At 45.1% G+C, this 25,000-nt stretch overlaps 2 protein-coding genes across 5 annotated transcripts in view; both read left to right on the top strand.

Moving 5' to 3' along the window:
* The first annotated feature begins 4,623 nt into the window (after nt 1-4,623).
* Nucleotides 4,624-19,369, top strand: zgc:77880 (zf-DHHC domain-containing protein). Of its 4 annotated transcripts, XM_064940840.1 has the most exons (11): nt 4,624-4,767; nt 5,611-5,699; nt 7,108-7,181; nt 10,800-10,912; nt 11,158-11,219; nt 12,856-12,976; nt 13,075-13,147; nt 13,684-13,843; nt 14,866-16,168; nt 16,379-16,402; nt 16,450-19,369. In XM_064940840.1, exons 1-9 carry the CDS (start codon nt 4,643-4,645, stop codon nt 14,955-14,957), a joined length of 909 nt encoding a protein of 302 aa, XP_064796912.1. In that variant the 5' UTR covers nt 4,624-4,642; the 3' UTR covers nt 14,958-16,168; nt 16,379-16,402; nt 16,450-19,369. The 4 variants fall into 4 exon arrangements, with proteins under 4 accessions (XP_064796912.1, XP_064796911.1, XP_064796910.1 ...); XM_064940839.1 differs by lacking the exon at nt 16,379-16,402 and having other exon boundaries at nt 14,866-16,378; XM_064940838.1 differs by having other exon boundaries at nt 14,866-16,402.
* A 4,764-nt stretch (nt 19,370-24,133) lies between these two features.
* The window catches only part of LOC135516496 (type I phosphatidylinositol 4,5-bisphosphate 4-phosphatase-A-like), a 5,866-nt gene continuing 4,999 nt past the window's right edge, over nt 24,134-25,000 (top strand). The window contains exon 1 of the mRNA XM_064940837.1: nt 24,134-24,358. Coding sequence (XP_064796909.1) covers nt 24,271-24,358 — 88 coding nt within the window. The 5' untranslated portion in view covers nt 24,134-24,270. The remainder of the gene's footprint in view (nt 24,359-25,000) is intronic.

Here is a 25,000-nt window from a genome sequence, read left to right as displayed (position 1 = left end):
AGAGGTAAAGGACATTGGATATTGGCCTTGGCCTGTAATTGGCCAGCACTTCCTGGTCCAGGGTGGGTTTCTTCAGAAGGGGGCTAATGGCAGCCATGTTAAAAGCAGGTGGGACACTACCAGATATTGGAGGGAGTGGTTAACAATCTGGATTAACAGAGGGCTGAGTACAGGGGTACATGATTTAGCAGGGCTGTTGAAATAGGATCCAAGGTACTGGGTTTCACTGAGGGGTTTTCTCAATAACTCCCTGGGTGACTTCAAGGAAGCAGAGAGGCTGAGGGTGGTGTTGGTGGAAGGTCGAGGAGGAGAGGGAGAGTCGTAGAGATCTGATGTTGCTGACTTTTATTTTATTTTTTAAGTTAATGAATATGTTACACTGCGCTTCTCGATCAAAAGGTGGAGGAAAACTGGTGCTTTGAGTTTTCAGAAATGTTATTGATAAGGTTCTCTTCTCTCTCTCATCCCTCTCTCTTCTCTCTCTCTCTTCTCTCTCTAGTCCTTCTCTCTCTGGCTCTTCTCTCGCATCTCTCTCTCTCGTCCCTCTCTCATCTCTCTCTCGCTCTTCTCTCTCTCTTCTCCCTCTCTTCTCTCCCTCTCTTCTCTATCTCATCCCTCTCTTCTCTCTCTCTCTGTCTCCTCTATCTCATCCCTCTCTCTTCTCCCTCTCCTATCTCCCTCTCTCTTCTCTCTCTCTGTCTCCTCTATCTCGTCCCTCTCTCTTCTCTCCCTCTCTTCTCTCTCTCTCTGTCTCCTCTATCTTGTCCCTCTCTCTTCTCCCTCTCTTCTCTCCCTCTCTTCTCTCTCTCTGTCTCGTCTATCTCGTCCCTCTCTCTTCTCTCCCTCTCTTCTCTCTCTCTCTGTCTCCTCTATCTCGTCCCTCTCTCTTCTCTCTCTCTGGACTGAGAGTTAATCTAAGTGCGTTCACCTCCGCTGCAGTCCTGATCATACAGTCAGTGGCACAGAGCGAGAGAGCGAGAGAGCGAGAGAGAGAGAGAGAGAGAGAGAGAGAGATGCTATGTGCACACTACCCACAAAATTAAGTGGAAACTGTATGACCATATTAGAGACACATATTTCCCTCAGATTACACAGACCCACAAAGAATTAGAAAGGGGAACGAGTGTGGAGGGGAACGAGTGTGGCGGGGAACGAGTGTTGCGGGGAAGAAGCAATGGTAGTAGAGCCACCTCAACCAGTGAAGGGTTCTCATCATTCCTCGACCAGTGAAGGGTTCTCATCTATCCTAGACCAGTGAAGGGTTCTCATCTATCCTAGACCAGTGAAGGGTTCTCATCTATCCTCGACCAGTGAATGGTTCTCATCTATCATAGACCAGTGAAGGGTTCTCATCTATCCTCGACCAGTGAAGGGTTCTCATCTATCATAGACCAGTGAAGGGTTCTCATCTATCCTCGACCAGTGAAGGGTTCTCATCTATCATAGACCAGTGAAGGGTTCTCATCTATCATAGACCAGTGAAGGGTTCTCATCTATCCTCGACCAGTGAAGGGTTCTCATCTATCCTAGACCAGTGAAGGGTTCTCATCTATCATAGACCAGTGAAGGGTTCTCATCTATCCTAGACCAGTGAAGGGTTCTCATCTATCCTCGACCAGTGAAGGGTTCTCATCATTCCTTGACCAGTGAAGGGTTCTCATCTATCCTTGAGCAGTGAATGGTTCTCATCTATCCTAGACCAGTGAAGGGTTCTCATCTATCCTCGACCAGTGAAGGGTTCTCATCTATCCTAGACCAGTGAAGGGTTCTCATCTATCCTCGACCAGTGAAGGGTTCTCATCTATCCTCGACCAGTGAAGGGTTCTCATCTATCATAGACCAGTGAAGGGTTCTCATCTATCCTAGACCAGTGAAGGGTTCTCATCTATCCTAGACCAGTGAAGGGTTCTAATCTATCCCAGACCAGTGAAGGGTTCTCATCTATCCTCGACCAGTGAAGGGTTCTCATCTATCATAGACCAGTGAAGGGTTCTCATCTATCCTAGACCAGTGAAGGGTTCTCATCTATCCTCAACCAGTGAAGGGTTCTCATCTATCATAGACCAGTGAAGGGTTCTCATCTATCATAGACCAGTGAAGGGTTCTCATCTATCCTAGACCAGTGAAGGGTTCTCATCTATCCTAGACCAGTGAAGGGTTCTCATCTATCCTTGACCAGTGAAGGGTTCTCATCTATCATAGACCAGTGAAGGGTTCTCATCTATCCTCGACCAGTGAAGGGTTCTCATCTATCCTCGACCAGTGAAGGGTTCTCATCTATCCTAGACCAGTGAAGCGTTCTCATCTATCCTAGACCAGTGAAGGGTTCTCATCTATCCTCGACCAGTGAAGGGTTCTCATCTATCCTCGACCAGTGAAGGGTTCTCATCTATCATAGACCAGTGAAGGGTTCTCATCTATCCTAGACCAGTGAAGGGTTCTCATCTATCCTAGACCAGTGAAGGGTTCTAATCTATCCCAGACCAGTGAAGGGTTCTCATCTATCCTCGACCAGTGAAGGGTTCTCATCTATCATAGACCAGTGAAGGGTTCTCATCTATCCTAGACCAGTGAAGGGTTCTCATCTATCCTCGACCAGTGAAGGGTTCTCATCTATCATAGACCAGTGAAGGGTTCTCATCTATCATAGACCAGTGAAGGGTTCTCATCTATCCTAGACCAGTGAAGGGTTCTCATCTATCCTAGACCAGTGAAGGGTTCTCATCTATCCTTGACCAGTGAAGGGTTCTCATCTATCATAGACCAGTGAAGGGTTCTCATCTATCCTCGACCAGTGAAGGGTTCTCATCTATCCTCGACCAGTGAAGGGTTCTCATCTATCCTAGACCAGTGAAGCGTTCTCATCTATCCTAGACCAGTGAAGGGTTCTCATCTATCCTAGACCAGTAAGGGTTCTCATCTATCCTAGACCAGTGAAGGGTTCTCATCTATCCTAGACCAGTGAAGGGTTCTCATCTATCCTAGACCAGTGAAGCGTTCTCATCTATCCTAGACCAGTGAAGGGTTCTCATCTATCCTAGACCAGTAAGGGTTCTCATCTATCCTAGACCAGTGAAGGGTTCTCATCTATCCTAGACCAGTGAAGGGTTCTCATCTATCCTAGACCAGTGAAGTGTTCTCATCTATCCTATACCAGTGAATGGTTCTCATCTATCCTAGACCAGTGAAGGGTTCTCATCTATCCTAGACCAGTGAAGGGTTCTCATCTATCCTAGACCAGTGAAGGGTTCTCATCTATCATAGACCAGTGAAGGGTTCTCATCTATCCTAGACCAGTGAAGGGTTCTCATCTATCCTAGACCAGTGAAGGGTTCTCATCTATCCTCGACCAGTGAAGGGTTCTCATCTATCATAGACCAGTGAAGGGTTCTCATCTATCCTAGACCAGTGAAGGGTTCTCATCTATCCTAGACCAGTGAAGGGTTCTCATCTATCCTAGACCAGTGAAGGGTTCTAATCTATCCTAGACCAGTGAAGGTTTCTCATCTATCCTAGACCAGTGAAGGGTTCTCATCTATCTGGTCTCATCTATCTGACCAGTGAAGGGTTCTCATCTATCCTCGACCAGTGAAGGGTTCTCATCTATCATAGACCAGTGAAGGGTTCTCATCTATCCTAGACCAGTGAAGTGTTCTCATCTATCCTCGACCAGTGAAGGGTTCTCATCTATCATAGACCAGTGAAGGGTTCTCATCTATCCTAGACCAGTGAAGGGTTCTCATCTATCCTAGACCAGTGAAGGGTTCTCATCTATCATAGACCAGTGAAGGGTTCTAATCTATCTTAGACCAGTGAAGGGTTCTAATCTATCCTAGACCAGTGAAGGGTTCTCATCTATCATAGACCAGTGAAGGGTTCTCATCTATCCTAGACCAGTGAAGGGTTCTCATCTATCCTAGACCAGTGAAGGGTTCTCATCTATCCTAGACCAGTGAAGGGTTCTCATCTATCCTAGACCAGTGAAGGGTTCTCATCTATCCTAGACCAGTGAAGGGTTCTCATCAAACGAAGGATAGTGAAAGGTGGATTTTGTATTATTTATTGCAATTGTCATCAACTGTACAGCACAAGCGGAGAAGAAATCTAAGAAAAATTGGAATGATTGTGAATGCAGCTGAACGTTTTTGGGGTCTCTGTGATTTCACACCCAAGGCCGTGCAAGAAATCCTGTCGGTGAATGTAACCCCATCACAGGTTCCTGCGGGTGTGTATGGATGTAATTTAGTAGTTGACTACTATTTTAAAATGTTAATTTAGCCTTCATTTAACTCGGCAAGTCAGTTAAGAACAAATTATTATTTACAATGACAGCCTACGCTGGCCAAACTCTAACAACACTGGGCCAATTGTGCACTCCCAATCACGGCTGGTTGAGATATAGCCTGGAATCAAACCAAGGTCTGTAGTGATGCCTCTAGCACTGAGATGCCTTAGACCGCTGCGCCACTCGGGAGCGCAGTTCTTATTCAATGCCGCGTCCAGCCGGAGGCGGTAATGCACCTTTAACATTGGATGGTAACCGCAGTTAACCCCGTCGGGAGAGAACATGGCATTTTGCTTCTCCCCCTAGTCCCCGCCTCCTGACGTCACCCGGAAGAGGGGGACGGACGGGGGAACCAAGATGGCGTTTCTACGCTGTAGGCGAGACCCGTGTGGATTTATATGTCTCATACTAACTTATTTCAGCGTCTTTTACGCCGATTATGTGGTGATTCAGTATGTCCTCATCCCTGCCTACTCGGGAAGGTAAGTATTACGTGTGTTTCTTCCGCTAACTGCTTAAAAACGGCTTAGCGTCTGTATAGCTAACGTTAGCATACCTTGGCTGTTTGTATCGGTATTCTGTATCATTATCCAATCTTGACAACGGCTTCGTTACATTACTTATAGTTACCTGTAGCGGGGCTGTACATTCACTATGACCAGATAGTTAACGCGTTTTCCCAAGTCAGTCTTTGAGCACAGTACAAAAGAACAAAGTGAATGGCTAGTTTGATAGCATCAAAACAATGTTGTTGACACTCAGAGCCCCACTACTGAGAGTTCGTTTTGCATGGCCCGCTGCCCCGGGTGGGTAGAGATGTCATTTTAGGAATGGAACTGTATAAAATGCGCAAACCCAGTGCACCGGACCATCCATAATGAACTCGCCCAATGTGTGGGTTTACTGTGAACTCACAAATTGTAATCTATCCTTGTCGAACCAGTCAAACCGGATAAACGTTTCATCCCTTCACTACTGCAGTTAGAGACAAGTCTAAAATAGTTTGTTTGGTGCTACAAGCCAGTGTAGTTGGTTTGCTAGTTCACTGTCATTCATTCAATCGATGCTGTCAGTCTCCACCCTTGACTCTCACTCTCTCTCCTTCCTCACCGCTCCTTCTTTCTCCAACTATCCCCTCTCTCTCTTCCTCTCTCTGTCTCTCTCTCTTCTCTCTCTCTCTCTCTCTCTCTCTCTCTCTCTCTCTCTCTCTCTTCCTCTCTCTCTCTTTCTCTCCCTCTCTCTTTCTCTCTCTCTTTCTCTCTCTTTCTCTCTTTCTCTCCCTCTCTCTCTCTCCCTCTCTCTCTCTTCTTCTCCTCTCCTCCCAGTGTGTGGTGTACACTACATGGGTCAGTGTTTAACTTGATTCTACTACTGCTGCTGGCCTGTCACTCCAAAGCTGTCTTCTCAGACCCAGGTTTGTTCAGCACGTGCGTGTGAGTGAGAGACGGAGATGATACTACCAACTGACGAGACCCAGAAAGTGTTTTTCTTTACACATAGGGGTGTTACAGTCTGTACCTGTGTGTGTACCTGTGTGTGTGTACCTGTGTGTGTGTACCTGTGTGTGTACCTGTGTGTGTGTGTACCTGTGTGTGTGTGTACCTGTGTGTGTGTGTACCTGTGTGTGTGTACCTGTGTGTGTGTATCTGTGCAGTGGTGTAACGTACTTAAGTAAATAATACTTTAAAGTAACTTAAGTCATTTTTGGGGGAATCTGTGCTTTACCATTCATATTTTTGAATACTTTAATTCATTCCTTAAGAAAATATTGTACTTTTTACTCCATACATTTTCCTTGACACCCAAAAGTACTCGTTACATTTTGAATGCTGAGCAGGACAGGAAACTGGTCAAATTCACACACTTATCAAGAGAACATCCCTGGTCATCCCTACTGCCTCTGATCTGGTGGACTCACTAAACACACATGCTTCTTTTGTAAATTATGTCTGAATGTTGGAGTGTGCCCCTGGCTATCCGTAAATACATTTAAGAAAATGGTGCTGCTTTGTTTAATATAAAGAATTATACTTTTACTTTTGATACTTAAGTATATTTTAAATCTTAGACTTTTACTCAAGTATGACAGTTGGGTACTTTTTCCACCATTGGTGTGGTGTGGGTTTATAATATGTTGTGACTCAGGTGTACTTGACTACCTGTGTGTCCTCCAGGTATGGTTGATGTGGTGTGGGTTTATAATATGTTGTGACTCAGGTGTACTTGACTACCTGTGTGTCCTCCAGGTATGGTTGGTGTGGTGTGGGTTTATAATATGTTGTGACTCAGGTGTACTTGACTACCTGTGTGTCCTCCAGGTATGGTTGGTGTGGTGTGGGTTTATAATATGTTATGACTCAGGTGTATTTGACTACCTGTGTGTCCTCCAGGTATGGTTGGTGTGGTGTGGGTTTATAATATGTTGTGACTCAGGTGTATTTGACTACCTGTGTGTCCTCCAAGTATGGTTGGTGTGGTGTGGGTTTATAATATGTTGTGACTCAGGTGTATTTGACTACCTGTGTGTCCTCCAGGTATGGTTGGTGTGGTGTGGGTTTATAATATGTTGTGACTCAGGTGTATTTGACTACCTGTGTGTCCTCCAGGTATGGTTGGTGTGGTGTGGGTTTATAATATGTTGTGACTCAGGTGTATTTGACTACCTGTGTGTCCTCCAGGTATGGTTGGTGTGGTGTGGGTTTATAATATGTTGTGACTCAGGTGTACTTGACTACCTGTGTGTCCTCCAGGTATGGTTGGTGTGGTGTGGGTTTATAATATGTTGTGACTCAGGTGTATTTGACTACCTGTGTGTCCTCCAGGTATGGTTCCCCTACCAGAGACGGCTATCGACTTCTCTGACCTGAGGTCCCAGAATTCACACATGAATGAGAGGGTGAGTAACACACAAAGTCACAGCACTGTGTGATGGATGTCACTGCTCTTAATTAGCAGCTCTGCTTCCTCCTGGGAACACCGTCCTTAGCAAGGCCTGATCTAGGGACCCTCTGCTTCCTTCTGGGAACACCGTCCTTAGAAACGCCTGATCTAGGGACCCTCTGCTTCCTCCTGGGAACACCGTCCTTAGAAAGGCCTGATCTAGGGACCCTCTGCTTCCTTCTGGGAACACCGTCCTTAGAAAGGCCTGATCTAGGGACCCTCTGCTTCCTTCTGGGAACACCGTCCTTAGAAAGGCCTGATCTAGGGACCCTCTGCTTCCTTCTGGGAACACCGTCCTTAGAATGGCCTGATCTAGGGACCCTCTGCTTCCTCTTGGGAACACCGTCCTTAGAAAGGCCTGATCTAGGGACCCTCTGCTTCCTCTTGGGAACACCGTCCTTATCAAGGCCTGATCTAGGGACCCTCTGCTTCCTCCTGGGAACACCGTCCTTAGAAAGGCCTGATCTAGGGACCCTCTGCTTCCTTCTGGGAACACCGTCCTTAGAAACGCCTGATCTAGGGACCCTCTGCTTCCTCCTGGGAACACCGTCCTTAGCAAGGCCTGATCTAGGGACCCTCTGCTTCCTTCTGGGAACACCGTCCTTAGAAAGGCCTGATCTAGGGATCCTCTCCTTCCTTCTGGGAACACCGTCCTTATCAAGGCCTGATCTAGGGACCCTCTGCTTCCTTCTGGGAACGCCGTCCTTAGAATGGCCTGATCTAGGGACCCTCTGCTTCCTTCTGGGAACGCCGTCCTTAGCAAGGCCTGATCTAGAGACCCTCTGCTTCCTCCTGGGAACACCGTCCTTAGCAAGGCCTGATCTAGAGACCCTCTGCTTCCTCCTGGGAACACCGTCCTTAGAAAGGCCTGATCTAGGGACCCTCTGCTTCCTCCTGGGAACGCCGTCCTTAGCAAGGCCTGATCTAGTGACCCTCTGCTTCCTCCTGGGAACACCGTCCTTAGCAAGGCCTGATCTAGGGACCCTCTGCTTCCTCCTGGGAACACCGTCCTTAGAAAGGTCTGATCTAGGGACCCTCTGCTTCCTCCTGGGAACGCCGTCCTTAGCAAGGCCTGATCTAGGGACCCTCTGCTTCCTCCTGGGAACGCCGTCCTTAGCAAGGCCTGATCTAGGGACCCTCTGCTTCCTCCTGGGAACACCGTCCTTAGCAAGGCCTGATCTAGGGACCCTCTGCTTCCTCCTGGGAACACCGTCCTTAGCAAGGCCTGATCTAGGGACCCTCTGCTTCCTTCTGGGAACACCGTCCTTAGAAAGGTCTGATCTAGGGACCCTCTGCTTCCTCCTGGGAACACCGTCCTTAGCAAGGCCTGATCTAGGGACCCTCTGCTTCCTCCTGGGAACACCGTCCTTAGCAAGGCCTGATCTAGGGACCCTCTGCTTCCTCCTGGGAACACCGTCCTTAGCAAGGCCTGATCTAGGGACCCTCTGCTTCCTCCTGGGAACACCGTCCTTAGAAAGGCCTGATCTAGGGACCCTCTGCTTCCTCCTGGGAACACCGTCCTTAGCAAGGCCTGATCTAGGGACCCTCTGCTTCCTTCTGGGAACGCCGTCCTTAGAAAGGCCTGATCTAGGGACTCTCTGCTTCCTTCTGGGAACGCCGTCCTTAGAAAGGCCTGATCTAGGGACCCTCTGCTTCCTTCTGGGAACGCCGTCCTTAGAATGGCCTGATCTAGGGACCCTCTGCTTCCTTCTGGGAACGCCGTCCTTAGAATGGCCTGATCTAGGGACCCTCTGCTTCCTTCTGGGAACACCGTCCTTAGAATGGCCTGATCTAGGGACCCTCTGCTTCCTTCTGGGAACGCCGTCCTTAGCAAGGCCTGATCTAGGGACCCTCTGCTTCCTTCTGGGAACGCCGTCCTTAGAATGGCCTGATCTAGGGACCCTCTGCTTCCTTCTGGGAACACCGTCCTTAGCAAGGCCTGATCTAGGGACTCTCTGCTTCCTTCTGGGAACACCGTCCTTAGAATGGCCTGATCTAGGGACCCTCTGCTTCCTTCTGGGAACGCCGTCCTTAGCAAGGCCTGATCTAGGGACCCTCTGCTTCCTTCTGGGAACGCCGTCCTTAGAATGGCCTGATCTAGGGACCCTCTGCTTCCTTCTGGGAACGCCGTCCTTAGAATGGCCTGATCTAGGGACCCTCTGCTTCCTTCTGGGAACGCCGTCCTTAGAATGGCATGATCTAGGGACCCTCTGCTTCCTTCTGGGAACGCCGTCCTTAGCAAGGCCTGATCTAGGGACCCTCTGCTTCCTTCTGGGAACGCCGTCCTTAGCAAGGCCTGATCTAGGGACCCTCTGCTTCCTTCTGGGAACGCCGTCCTTAGCAAGGCCTGATCTAGGGACCCTCTGCTTCCTTCTGGGAACGCCGTCCTTAGCAAGGCCTGATCTAGGGACCCTCTGCTTCCTTCTGGGAACGCCGTCCTTAGCAAGGCCTGATCTAGGGACCCTCTGCTTCCTTCTGGGAACGCCGTCCTTAGCAAGGCCTGATCTAGGGACCCTCTGCTTCCTTCTGGGAACGCCGTCCTTAGCAAGGCCTGATCTAGGGACCCTCTGCTTCCTTCTGGGAACGCCGTCCTTAGCAAGGCCTGATCTAGGGACCCTCTGCTTCCTTCTGGGAACGCCGTCCTTAGCAAGGCCTGATCTAGGGACCCTCTGCTTCCTTCTGGGAACGCCGTCCTTAGCAAGGCCTGATCTAGGGACCCTCTGCTTCCTTCTGGGAACGCCGTCCTTAGCAAGGCCTGATCTAGGGACCCTCTGCTTCCTTCTGGGAACGCCGTCCTTAGCAAGGCCTGATCTAGGGACCCTCTGCTTCCTTCTGGGAACGCCGTCCTTAGCAAGGCCTGATCTAGGGACCCTCTGCTTCCTTCTGGGAACGCCGTCCTTAGCAAGGCATGATCTAGGGACCCTCTGCTTCCTTCTGGGAACGCCGTCCTTAGAATGGCCTGATCTAGGGACCCTCTGCTTCCATCTGGGAACGCCGTCCTTAGCAAGGCCTGATCTAGGGACCCTCTGCTTCCTTCTGGGAACGCCGTCCTTAGAATGGCCTGATCTAGGGACCCTCTGCTTCCTTCTGGGAACACCGTCCTTAGAATGGCCTGATCTAGGGACCCTCTGCTTCCTTCTGGGAACACCGTCCTTAGAATGGCCTGATCTAGGGACCCTCTGCTTCCTTCTGGGAACACCGTCCTTAGAATGGCCTGATCTAGGGACCCTCTGCTTCCTTCTGGGAACGCCGTCCTTAGCAAGGCCTGACCCTCTGTTTCACAAACACACGTGACAACAAGTCTTTTCGCCAGGTGACACGAGGGGAGCGATTTCAAGCTGTGGATTGAGCTTACGGTTTAGTCTATTCCACTATGATGTGTGGGGGTGTGGTATGACATTATGTGTTCCCTACAGGGTTGTGGGGGCTGAACTGAGTAGTTTGAAACGTTAAGTTGCCGTTTAGTTGTGAAACGTTTAGTTGCTGTGCAGAGTCTGATACAGACACACACACACACACACACACACACACACAGTAGTGTAATATATTGTTGCTGTGATATTGTGTGTTACAGGGTTGTGAGGGCTGGACTGTTTGTAGTCGTTGTGAGACCTACCGCCCCCCCAGAGCTCACCACTGTAGAGTATGTCAACGATGCATACGACGCATGGACCACCACTGTCCCTGGTTAGTCACTCTACAGCTCCTCAACCTCTCTCTGTCCCTGGTTAGTCACTCTACAGCTCCTCAACCTCTCTCTGTCCCTGGTTAGTCACTCTACAGCTCCTCAACCTCTCTCTGTCCCTGGTTAGTCACTCTACAGCTCCTCCTACAACCTGTCTCTGTCTGTCTGTCTGTCTGTCTGTCTGTCTGTCTCTCTCTCGCTCTCTGTCTCTCCTCTGTTGTTATAATATAGTGTGGTTGTGTTGTAGGATCAATAACTGTGTTGGAGAGTTGAACCAGAAGTACTTCATCCAGTTTCTCTTCTATACAGGTGAGTCCTCTACTCTACTTCTTATTGCTTACACAGGAGGTTGGTGGCACCTACATTTGGGAGGACGGGCTTGTGGTAATGGCTGGAGTGGAATCGTATCTAATACATCTAACACACGATACCATTCCATTCGCTCCGTTCCAGCCATTACCACAAACCCGTCCTCCCAAATCAAGGTCGATCAGCTTTAATATTGCAGATAGATTGTAGCTTCCATCAATGTAATTGTCTGCATCATTTCCAATCCCCCATATATTGTTTGGGGGGCAAATATATAAAGAATATAATAAATATAAAAATATATAAAGAATATAATAACTATAAATATAAAAATATATAAAGAATATAATAAATAAATAAATATAAAAATATATAAAGAATATAATAAATAAATAAATAAATATAAAAATATATAAAGAATATAATAAATAAATAAATATAAAAATATATAAAGAATATAATAAAAAAAGAATATAATAAATAAATAAATATAAAATATATAAAGAATATAATAAATAAATAAATATAAAATATATAAAGAATATAATAAATAAATATAAAAATATATAAAGAATATAATAAATAAATATAAAAGTATATAAAGAATATAATAAATAAATATAAAAGTATATAAAGAATATAATAAATAAATATAAAAGTATATAAAGAATATAATAAATAAATATAAAAGTATATAAAGAATATAATAAATGAATGATTATAAAAATATATAAAGAATATAATAAATAAATATAAATATAAAAATATATAAAGAATATAATAAATAAATATAAATATAAAAATATATAAAGAATATAATAAATAAATATAAATATATAAATAAATATAAATATATAATAAATAAATATAAAAGAATATAATAAATAAATAAATATAAATATACAAAGAACCAGTCAACGGTTTAGACACACCGACTCATTCCAGGGATTTTCTTTATAATACTATTTTCTACATTGTAGAATAATAGTGAAGACATCAAAACTATGAAATAACACATATGGATTCAAGTAGTAACCAAAAAAGTTTAAAACAAATCAAAATATATTTATTATTTTGTATAATAATTTAAATGGAAAAAATCAAAGTTTTGAACCCGGCTTCATTTTGCGTATCAGTTCATGAACCACGTGGCTTGGAATCGGTACTAATCCCAACTATTTTGAAATCTCTATATATATATCTATCTATGGCACCTCTGTCAAAAAAGTTTTTTGTCCTTTAAATTAAACAGGCGTACTTTACATTTTTTTATCTCAGTTTTCTTTAACCAATTATGGTCTTTAATGCTGACAGACAAGTTCACTACTTTCTTCCACTTGCCTCTTCCATTTTTGTTTTTAATGCTGCAATTAGTTGGTTGTAATTTTGGGACATTTGGGACATTGTTGTTAGCTGCTTGTATGACAATTCCACACAACAACAGTTTTCAGGTGTGCTGACATAATTGCATAATTGCAAAATTATTTTCTAAGGATCAATTAGCCTTTTTAAAATGATAAACTTGGATTAGCGAACACAACATGCCATTGGAACACAGGACTTGCTGATAATGGGCCCTTTCTCTCTCATCCGTCTCTCTCTCTCATCCCTTTCTCTCTCATCCGTCTCTCTCCAGGTATGGCCAGTCTCTACTCCATGGCTCTGGTGGTGTCAGCCTGGGTGTGGAGAATACGGAGCGAGAGAGACGGGGAAGGAGAGAAGGAAGGAGAGGAGTCTCCCAGCAAACACCTGATTGTGTGAGTGAAGGATGAGAGAGAGACGATAGAGAGGATAGAGATGTACAAGTATAATTTTTGTGATGTATATTCTGTCTTTCATTGTTGCCCCTTCTCAGAGCTCACTACATCATTCTCCTGGTTGAGTCGGTGTTGTTTGGAGTGTTCGTCATGGTTATCTTCTACGACCAGGTATGGTCAAGTCTCGGTTAAATGTGTTGTTTGCATTCAGAAAAGACCTCAGAAGACCTCTTTTAACGAGGCAGACCTGAAACTGACCTCTTTTAACGAGGCAGGCCTGAAACTGACCTCTTTTAACGAGGCAGGCCTGAAACTGACCTCTTTTAACGAGGCAGGCCTGAAACTGACCTCTTTTAACGAGGCAGGCCTGAAACTGACCTCTTTTAACGAGGCAGGCCTGAAACTGACCTCTTTTAACGAGGCAGGCCTGAAACTTTCGGGACATATTTATGTTTTAACCTGATCACTTAATTCTCTCTCCATCCTCCTCTCTCTCTATCCTCTTCTCTCTCCTTCCCTCTCCCCATCCTCCCCTCTCCCCATCCTCCTCTCTCCCCATCCCTCTCCCCATCCTCCTCTCTCCCCATCCTCCTCTCTCTCCATCCTCTCTCCCCATCCTCCTCTCTCTCCATCCTCCTCTCTCTCCATCCTCCTCTCTCTCCATCCCTCTCCCCATCCTCGTCTCTCCCCATCCTCTTCTCTCTCAGTTGGTGTCCATTATAACAGATGAAACTCCTATAGAACATTTGAGGAACAGACTGATGAAAGACAGAACATCGATCACCAGCAGCACCTCTGAGCCATCGACACACATCCCACACACACGCAAGCCCAAACTAGCCCTGCTCAGAGAGGTCTTCGGGAGAGGTGTGTGTGTGTGTTGTTCAACCGTCTGTTCATGGTTTTGCTCACAGTCTTAAAGACTTAAAGAACTATAGAACCCTATTCCCTATATAGTGCACTATTATAGACCAGGCGCCTATAGAACCCTATTCCCTATATAGATCACTACTTTAGACCAGGGCCCTATAGAACCCTATTCCCTATATAGAGCACTACTTTAGACCAGAGCCCTATAGAACCCTATTCCCTATATAGAGCACTACTTTAGACCAGGGCCCTATAGAACCCTATTCCCTATATAGTGCACTACTTTAGACCAGGGCCCTATAGAACCCTATTCCCTATATAGATCACTACTTTAGACCAGGGCCCTATAGAACCCTATTCCCTATATAGTGCACTACTTTAGACCAGGGCCCTATAGAACCCTATTCCCTATATAGAGCACTACTTTAGACCAGGGCCCTATAGAACCCTATTACCTATATAGAGCACTACTTTAGACCAGGGCCCTATAGAACCCTATTACCTACATTGGGGCAAAAAGTATTTAGTCAGCCACCAATTGTGCAAGTTCTCCCACTTAAAAAGATGAGAGAGTCCTATAATTTTCATAATAGGTACACTTCAACTATGACAGACAAAATGAAAAAAAAAAAAAATCCAGCAACAGTGTGTGAAAACCTTGTGAAGACTTACAGAAAACGTTTGACCTCTGTCATTGCCAACAAAGAGTATATAACAAAGTATTGAGATAAACTTTTGTTATTGACCAAATACAGATTTTTTTTCCACCATAATTTGCAAATAAATTCATAAAAAATCCTTCAATGTGATTTTCTTGATTTTTTTCATTTTTTTTTCTTCTCATTTTGTCTGTCATAGTTGAAGTGAACCTATGATGAGAATTACAGGCCTCTCTCATCTTTTTAAGTGGGAGAACTTGCACAATTGGTGGCTGACTAAATACTTTTTTACCCCACTGTGTAGTACCATATTTCTAACATAGCGCTGTCTCTCTTCCCCCCCCCCCCCCTGTCTCTCAGGGTCAGTGTTCTGTTGGCTGTTCCCTCTACATTCCAGTCCCCCTACCGTCGGTGGAATCAGCTACTCGGCTGTTCCGGATTATGATGTGTGACGTTCCCGCAACCTTCAAACAACATTCTGTGATAGCAGCGTTTTAACGTTCCTTCAACGTTGTGGTTACGTTACGGTCATCGTATAATTAGGGCTGTCAAATGATTAATTGAATTCGTGGCGTTAGTTAATCGCAATTCGTCACAATATTTGACACACACACACACCTACTCTCTCACACACACACCTACTCTCTCACACACACCTACTCTCTCTCTCACACACCTACTCTCTCTCTCACACACACCTACTCTCTCTCACACACACCTACTCTCTCTCACACACACCTACTCTCTCTCTCACACACACCTACTCTCTCTCTCACACACACCTACTCTCTCTCACACACACCTACTCTCTCTCACACACACACCTACTCTCTCTCACACACACCTACTCTCTCTCTCACACACACCTACTCTCTCTCTCACACACACCTACTCTCTCTCTCACACACACCTACTCTCTCTCACACACACCTACTCTCTCTCACACACACACCTACTCTCTCTCTCACACACACCTACTCTCTCTCACACACACCTACTCTCTCTCTCACACACACCTACTCTCTCTCTCACACACACCTACTCTCTCTCGCACACACCTACTCTCTCTCTCACACACCTACTCTCTCTCTCTCACACTCACACACACATCATAGCCTTCCTTTTCAGTTCTGCCCCTGCCATCCAAATTGTGCGTAGCCTAGTCCGTGGTTATCAGGTTTCTATCCCGTTAGGTAACATGACTAGCTAGCTAAACAATGTTTATCAAACCAAACAATGTGTTTAAAAACGGCCGGCGACATGCTCACGAATCCACAAAAAGAAAGGAAATGCAGAGCTCAGACATGATTTTGGCTCGCGGTCTAAAGTGATGTAGTGGCTCTGTTGCGTTTTAAGAGATACGATTAACAAAAATATTTACAGCGATTTTCAAAATGTTATTAAACGCGTTAACTTCGACAGCCCTAAATATAGTATACAGGTTAATATCATAGGTTACTGAAATGTTTGGTTAACTAACATTCCCACAACGTTAGGGGATCATGGTAACCTTTTCAAAAAATAATGTTCCTTCAATGTTGTGTATGCGTTAGGGTCAGGTCACTGAACGATTACATGGAAGTTTTGGTTACTGCAGTTTTACGTGAAGGTTGGGTGTTGAGGGAAGGTTGGGTGTTGAGGGAAGGTTGGGTGTTGAGGGAAGGTTGGGTGTTGAGGGAAGGTTAGTTTTAGGTGTTGGGGGAAGGTTAGTTTTAGGTGTTGGGGGAAGGTTAGTTTTAGGTGTTGGGGGAAGGTTAGTTTTAGGTGTTGGGGGAAGGTTAGTTTTAGGTGTTGGGGGAAGATTAGTTTTAGGTGTTGGGGGAAGGTTAGTTTTAGGTGTTGGGGGAAGGTTAGTTTTAGGTGTTGGGGGAAGGTTAGTTTTAGATGTTGAGGGAAGGTTAGTTTTAGATGTTGAGGGAATGTTAGGGTTGGGTGTTGGGGAAGGTTAGTTTTAGGTGTTGGGGGAAGGTTAGTTTTAGATGTTGGGGGAAGGTTAGTTTTAGGTGTTGGGGGAAGGTTAGTTTTAGGTGTTGGGGGAAGGTTAGTTTTAGGTGTTGGGGGAAGGTTAGTTTTAGATGTTGGGGGAAGGTTAGTTTTAGGTGTTGGGGGAAGGTTAGTTTTAGATGTTGGGGGAAGGTTGAGGTTACAGTATTTGATACGATATTACTGATTATACTACTGATGTATTCTGACTTGTTACACACTACCACTACCACACACACTACCACACACACTACCACTACCACACACACTACCACTACCACACACACTACCACTACCACACACACTACCACTACCACTACCACACACACTAACACTACCACACACACTACCACTACCACACACACTACCACACACTACCACACACACTACCACTACCACACACACTACCACTACCACACACACTACCACTACCACACACACTACCACACACACTACCACTACCACACACACTACCACACACTACCACACACACTACCACTACCACACACACTACCACTACCACACACACTACCACACACACTACCACTACCACACACTACCACTTCCACAGTCAGAATTTGTCTCAGTGAAGGAATCACTTCGGTTGTTGACTGTGAGGGAAGATGAATCTGAACATGATTTATTTATATAGACTACTTTCCATCTCTACCTGTGTGTGTGTTTGTGGTTAAACGTTTTACCTACCTACAGATCAGACCTGGGGTTTAAATACTTTTAAAAAGTTGTGCGTTTGCTTCAGTCCGCCTCGAATGCCAGATGGCCAGTGTTTGTACTTTTGGGACTTTTCTATTTTTATTTTTTAACTTTTTTTAATGTCGAGAAGCTCAATCAAGCCTAGATACTTTTTCTGAAATTGTGTCGAATAGTATTTGAACCCAGGTCTACTACCTGTACTCACACTGAGTGCACAAAACATTAAGAACACCTGCTCTTTCCATGACACAGACTGACCAGGTGAATCCAGGTGAAAGCTATGATCCCTTATTGATGTCACCTGTTAAATCCACTTCAATCAGTGGAGATGAAGGGGAGGAGACGGGTTAAAGAAGGATTTTTAAGCCTTGAGACAATTGAGACATGGAGTGTGTATGTGTGTTATTCAGAGGGTGAAAGGTCAAGACAAAATATTGAAGTGCTTTTGAACAGGGTATGATACTATGTTCCAGGCGCGCCGGTTTGTGTCAATGTAACAGCTTAACTTTGGACCGTCCCCTCGCCCCGACCCGGGCTCGAACCAGGGACCCTCTGCACACATCAACAACAGTCACCCACGAAGCATCGTTACCCATCGCTCCACAAAAGCCACGGCTCTTGCAGAGTAAAGGGGAACAACTACTTCAAGGTCTCAGAGCGAGTGACGTCACCGATTTGAAATGCTATTAGCGCGCACCACCGCTAACTAGCTAGCCATTTCACATCGGTTACATCAAGAAATGTAAGGCTGCTGGGTTTTTCAGTTTCCCATATGTATCAAGAATGGTCCGACACCCAAAGGACATCCAGCCTTTGGTACAACTGTAGGAAGCATGTGGAGTCAACATGGGCCAGTATGCCTGTGGAACGCTTTTGACATCTTGTAGAGTTCATGTCCCAACGAATTGAGCGTGTTCTGAGGGCAAAGGTTTGCTGTACTCAACATGAGGAAGGTGTTCTTAATATTTAGTTTGGTCAGTAGTCAACATTAGGAAGGTGTTCTTAATATTTAGTATGGTCAGTAGTCAACATGAGGAAGGTGTTCTTAATATTTAGTATGGTCAGTACTCAACATTAGGAAGGTCTTCTTAATATTTAGTATGGTGAGTACTCAACATTAGGAAGGTGTTCTTAATATTTAGTATGGTCAGTACTCAACATTAGGAAGGTGTTCTTAATATTTAGTATGGTCAGTACTCAACATTAGGAAGGTGTTCTTAATATTTAGTATGGTCAGTACTCAACATTTGGAAGGTGTTCTTAATATTTAGTATGGTCAGTAGTCAACATTAGGAAGGTGTTCTTAATATTTAGTATGGTCAGTAGTCAACATTTGGAAGGTGTTCTTAATATTCAGTATACTCAGTGTATTTTATGTGTTCTATTCATATGAAGGGGAGATATGGTATTTGTCCCAAACAGCACCTTTATTTATTTAACTAGGCAAGTCCGTTAAGAACAAATTCTTATTTTCAATGGCGGCCTTGAAGTGGGTTAACTGCCCTGTTCAGGGGCAGAACGACAGATTTGTACCTTGTCAGCTCGGGGGTATGAACTTGCAACCTTTTCGGTTACTAGTCCAACGCTCTAACCACTAGGCTACCCTGCCGCCCCAACCCTATTCTCCCTATATAGTTTTGAGACGGCGACCATTACGTTGATTCTAACAACATGATCAGGGTACTTGGTTTGCCTCTTGGTTCTATGTTGAAACGTTTTACAGCTTTTATTTATTTATAATGATATTGTTACTGGCTGCGTCCTGGTCCCAAAATGGCACCCGTTATTCCCTATTTCAGTGCACTACTTTTGACCAGAGCCCCTACGGTGCATTCTGTAGGGAATAGGGCGCCATCAGGGATACCGACTCGTTTTTTTTAATCTTGATTTTGTTTTGTTGACAGCGGAGTGGAATGTATATATGTGTACAGAGGAGGAATCATGTTTCATGATGACGTTTACATTTATTAATATATCGATATTTTACTGTGCATCTGTCCCAAATGGCACTCTTATTCCCAATTTAGTGCACTACTTTTAAAGGGAATGGGGCGCCATTTTGGACGTATTGTGTGTATCTCTGACTGTGAACTACAACTGTGTGTGTTTTCTAAATGCTGCTGGGTACTACTGCATTATGTGGAAGTAAAATATTTTAAATCTGGTATTTATTTTGTGTGAGGAGTATGTGAAATGAGGGCATATATTTTCCTAAAAAGGGATACAACTTTTTGTTTTGTTGAGAGATTTTATCTACATCCGGTAGGAAAACCCTGGTCCCGGAGTGCCTCAGCCATTTCGTGTTTTACCGGACCTGTACGACCAGGTGTGTAGAATTTAGACAATCACCGAACTGATCAATTAGCTCAGTTGGTAAGGTGTGGTGCCTAGTTGGAACATAATACCTGCAGCTCTACCGGGACAGAGTTGCCTAAACCGTACAGAGTAGTGAGGAGCCGCACGGACCCTTCGTGTCCGGAAGTCATTTAGCCATTCATTGTAGTCAACGGCGCTCTGAAGAGTTGATATTTTTCTCGAGTTTTCTTGTGTGAATTAACTCGTGACATTACTTGATTACTCATTATATTAATAAAGTCCTGATTTTAATTAACCAATACTATAGTCATTTGATTAAAATGTTTTAATAATTAAAAAGAGGTTGGTGGGGATAGGCTTCCCGTCACAGTTCCAAGACCAGTCAAACGTCCAGCTATAACCCCATCGCCAATAACCCCGGTGGATCTCAAAACTGACCTTGGATCTGCGTTAAGTAGCAACGATATCCTTCGCTGTCTTCCGACACAACAGGTAGAACCAGTCATAACTATTCAAGGATATTTACAGCTCATTTCTTACCCGATTTGAGTAACATTTCATTTTAAGGGGTCCTTTTATTATAGTGTAATTACACCAAGTATTGTAGTTAATTGTAATAACTAAACTTTTTGTATTTAATCTTTTTTATCGGTAATAACATGTAACTGGTGGTAATTGCAGTTTTTAATTAGAGGAGGTGGAACAGCAAATGCTTCTTACCATGCTTGTTACAAATGGGCAAGTTTTCACTAAATTCACACATATTTTTTTTTTAAGTTTGTTCTCAGCTGCATCCGATTCAGTAATACCGGGCACCAGGTTGTAATCGCTTGTGGACAGATGCGCTGGGTGTCAGAGATTTAAAGTTTTGGAGGCTATAATTTACCTACCTGTGAATGAACACTCTTCAAAACCTCCACTCAATGTTGTTGCCAGCACTCCCCCCCCCCAGATGTACAGAGCTCTCTATTTTTACATATTTCTGATACTGAATGTTGTCAAATCTTCAACCAAATCCTAATATTAGGTAAAGGGAACCTGAATGAACAAATAACACAACCATAACATAATTATTTAATGAACAAAGTTATGCAACACCCAAATGCCCCTGGGTGAAAAAGTAATTTCCCCGTTTTCCACTCAGTAACTGGTTATGCCACCTTTGACTCCCACCAACCACTTCCTGAAGTTGATCAGTCCACCTTTAGCTGCAATGACTCCAACCAACCACTTCCTGTAGTTGATCAGTCCACCTTTAGCTGCAATGACTCCCACCAACCACTTCCTGTAGTTGATCAGTCCACCTTTAGCTGCAATGACTCCCACCAACCACTTCCTGTAGTTGATCAGTCCACCTTTAGCTGCAATGACTCCCACCAACCACTTCCTGTAGTTGATCAGTCCACCTTTAGCTGCAATGACTCCAACCAACCACTTCCTGTAGTTGATCAGTCCACCTTTAGCTGCCATGACTCCCACCAACCACTTCCTGTAGTTGATCAGTCCACCTTTAGCTGCAATGACTCCAACCAACCACTTACTGTAGTTGATCAGTCCACCTTTAGCTGCAATGACTCCCACCAACCACTTCCTGTAGTTGATCAGTCCACCTTTAGCTGCAATGACTCCCACCAACCACTTCCTGTAGTTGATCAGTCCACCTTTAGCTGCAATGACTCCCACCAACCACTTCCTGTAGTTGATCAGTCCACCTTTAGCTGCAATGACTCCAACCAACCACTTCCTGTAGTTGATCAGTCCACCTTTAGCTGCAATGACTCCCACCAACCACTTCCTGTAGTTGATCAGTCCACCTTTAGCTGCAATGACTCCCACCAACCACTTCTTGAAGTTGTTGCTGTGGAGGAATTTTGAAGGCACATTTTCTTCTGTTCAAGCCATTCTGTTGTTGATTTACTTTGGTCTTTTTCGTTTGTTGTCCTGTTGCATCACCTAACTTCTGTTGAGCTTCAATTGACGGCCAGATAGCCTGCAAAATGATGATGATAAACTGATGATAGCAAGCTGTCCAGGCCCTGAGGCAGCAAAGCAGCCCCAAACCATGATGCTCCCTCCACCAGACTTTACAGTTGGGATGAGGTGTTGATGTTGGTGTGCTGTGCATTTTTCCCCCACATATAGTGTTGTGTTCCTCCCAAACAACTCAACTGTAGTTTCATCTGTCCACAGAATAGTTTGCCAGTAGAGCTGTGGACCATCCAGGTGCACTTTTGCGAACTTCAGACGTACAGCAATGTTTTTTTTTGAACAGCAGTGGCTTCTTCTGTGGTGTTCACAGAAGAAGTGTTCAGAAGGCTTTAGTGTTCAGAAGGCTTCAAATGTACGGTGAATAATAAAGTAAGATTTAAGATTATCCATAGATTCTATCCGTGTAATAGCTTAGACGCAAGCAACACTGATACATGCATGAGAGCACCAGCTGTTCCGGAAGACTGTGTGATCACGCTCTCCGCAGCTGATGTAAGACCTTTAGACAGGTCAACATTCTCAGGGCCAGACGGATTACCAGGGCGTGTACTGCGAGCATGCGCTGACCAACTGGCAAGTGTCTTCACTGACCTTTTCAACCTCTCCCTGTCCGAGTCTGTAACACTAACATGTTTTAAGCAAACCACCATAGTCCCTATGCCCAAGAACACTAAGGTAACCTGCCTAAATGACTACCAACCTGGAGCACTCACGTCTGTAGCAATGAAGTGCCTTCAAAGGCTGGTCATGGCTCACATCAACACCATCATCCCAGAAGCCCTAGACTCACTCCAATTTGCATACCGCCCCAACTGATCCACAGATGATGCAATCTGTAGTAATAAAACAAATCAAAATCAAATCAAATTTATTTATATAGCCCTTCGTACATCAGCTGATATCTCAAAGTGCTGTACAGAAACCCAGCCTAAAACCCCAAACAGCGAGCAATGCAGGTGTAGAAGCACGGTGGCTAGGAAAAACTCCATAGAAAGGCCAAAACCTAGGAAGAAACCGAGAGAGGAACCAGGCTATGTGGGGTGGCCAGTCCTCTTCTGGCTGTGCCGGGTGGAGATTATAACAGAACATGGCCAAGATGTTCAAATGTTCATAAATGACCAGCATGGTCGAATAATAATAACATAGAACAGTTGAAACCGGAGCAGCAGCACGGCCAGGTGGACTGGGGACAGCAAGGAGTCATCATGTCAGGTAGTCCTGGGGCATGGTCCTAGGGCTCAGGTCCTCCGAGAGAGAGAAAGAAAGAGAGAGAGAATTAGAGAAAGCACACTTAAATTCACACAGGACACCGAATAGGACAGGAGAAGTACTCCAGATATAACAAACTGACCCTAGCCCCCCGACACAAACTACTGCAGCATAAATACTGGAGGCTGAGATAGGAGGGGTCAGGAGACACTGTGGCCCCATCCGAGGACACCCCCGGACAGGGCCAGACAGGAAGGATATAACCCCACCCACTTTGCCAAAGCACAGCCCCCACACCACTAGAGGGATATCTTCAACCACCAACTTACCATCCTGAGACATGGCTGAGTATAGCCCACAAAGATCTCCGCCATGGCACAACCCAAGGGGGCGCCAACCCAGACAGGATGACCACATCAGTGAATCAACCCACTCAGGTGACGCACCCCTTCCAGGGACGGCATGAGAGGGGGTACTGGTACAGAGTCAATGTGGAGGTAGTATCTCTACCTACATGTACATACTACCATAAATAACCGATGCCTCTGCACATTGACTCTGTACCATAACGCCCTGTATATAGCCTCCACATTGACTTTGTACCAGTACCCCTGTATATAGCCTCCACATTGACTCTGTACCAGTACCCCCTGTATATAGCCTCCACATTGACTCTGTACCGGTACCCCCTGTATATAGCCTCCACATTGACTCTGTACCAGTACCCTCTGTATATAGCCCCCACATTGACTCTGTACCGTAACACCCTGTATATAGCCTCCACATTGACTCTGTACCTGTACCCCCTGTATATAGTCTCTATTGTTATTTACTGATGCTCTTTAATTACTTGTTACTTTTATCTCTTATTCTTATCTCTATTTTTGTAAACTGCATTGTTGGTTAGGGGCTCGTAAGTAAGCATTCCACTGTAAGGTCTACGACACCTGTTGTATTCGGTGGATGTGACTAATAAAATTTGATTTGATTTCAAACCAACGAATGCAGTTTTTTCCTTATTGCTTTGTGTAATCTCTCTGGCTTTTCTGTTTTTTTGTGTTTTGCATGTTACTGTTTACAAAAAAAAATATATAAAAAAACAGTAACATGCAAAACACAAAAATCAGAATATATATTTTTTTAAAATATATATATATATATATATTAAAAAACAACCTGGTCTGTTTCTCAAGCGTTCCCTGAAATCTCGCGTTGTTGAGCCCCGGTTAAGAAACCGTGGTTGTACATTGAGCTGTAAAATAAGTGGCCGTATGATGCATGGGTGTGGCGAGCAACAACAACAACGAACCAATCACTAGACGACTTCCGGCTTCCCGATTTATATTGAGGACGACAATTGGTTGAACATCACGTCCATCAGTTGCGTAACGACTTAACGAGTCATGTGACAGAATGTTTGTTTGTTGGGCTTCCTTCTTCCTGGTTTCCGTGATCATGTGAATACTACAGCAAGCCGTCCCGGTCATACACACTACCCCAGTTTGGGCACTCGACACCCCGCTACACCCTGCGCTGGATCCCACTAGCTACTCTATGGCGGATGGTGAGCGTCGCCCGTTGCTTTCGGACCAGCACGACGGGACGAATGGTTCCTCCTATGGCTTTCCCCCGAGGCCACAGAGTGAGTAACTATAACAACAGCTGGCAGTGGCTCTGTTACTATAGCTGGCTAGCTAACAACAGTAGCTAACTACCTAGCTAACAGCAATAGCTAACTACCTAGCTAACAGCAATAGCTAACTACCTAGCTAACTAAGGTCAACTAGCTAGCTTAGCTGGATGCACTATAAGCTCTCTAGATAACCTGTAAATAGCTAGTTTATTAACAACTCGGCATTCTTTCCCCGTAGCTACTAGCTGGCTGAATAGTAGCTACCGAGTAGAAGAGGATATCTATCCAGCAATAACAACTGATTTCACTTCCATATTCTATTTCGAGACAGTCATGTGAAAGCTTTTGCGTGAACGAATCATTCCTCTTTAAAAAAAAATGTATTTCCTGTCATTCTATCTCTCAACCCCCATACCCTCTCTCTGCCTTCTTCCCGTATTCCCTCCTCCTTCTACTCTGCCCCCCCCCCACCACCTACCTCTCTCTCCTCCCGTCCTCTGCCCCCCCACCACCACCACCCACCTCTCGTCCTCTGCCCCCCACCACCACCACCCACCTCTCTCCCCTCCCGTCCTCTCCCCCCCCCACCCTCTCTCTCTCCTCCCGTCCTCTGCCCCCCCCCCCACCTCTCTCTCTCCTCCCGTCCTCTGC

Source organism: Oncorhynchus masou, chromosome 27 (genome assembly GCF_036934945.1).
Source record: "Oncorhynchus masou masou isolate Uvic2021 chromosome 27, UVic_Omas_1.1, whole genome shotgun sequence".
NCBI lineage: Eukaryota > Metazoa > Chordata > Actinopteri > Salmoniformes > Salmonidae > Oncorhynchus > Oncorhynchus masou.
This window is presented reverse-complemented; position numbering and strand designations above follow the sequence as displayed.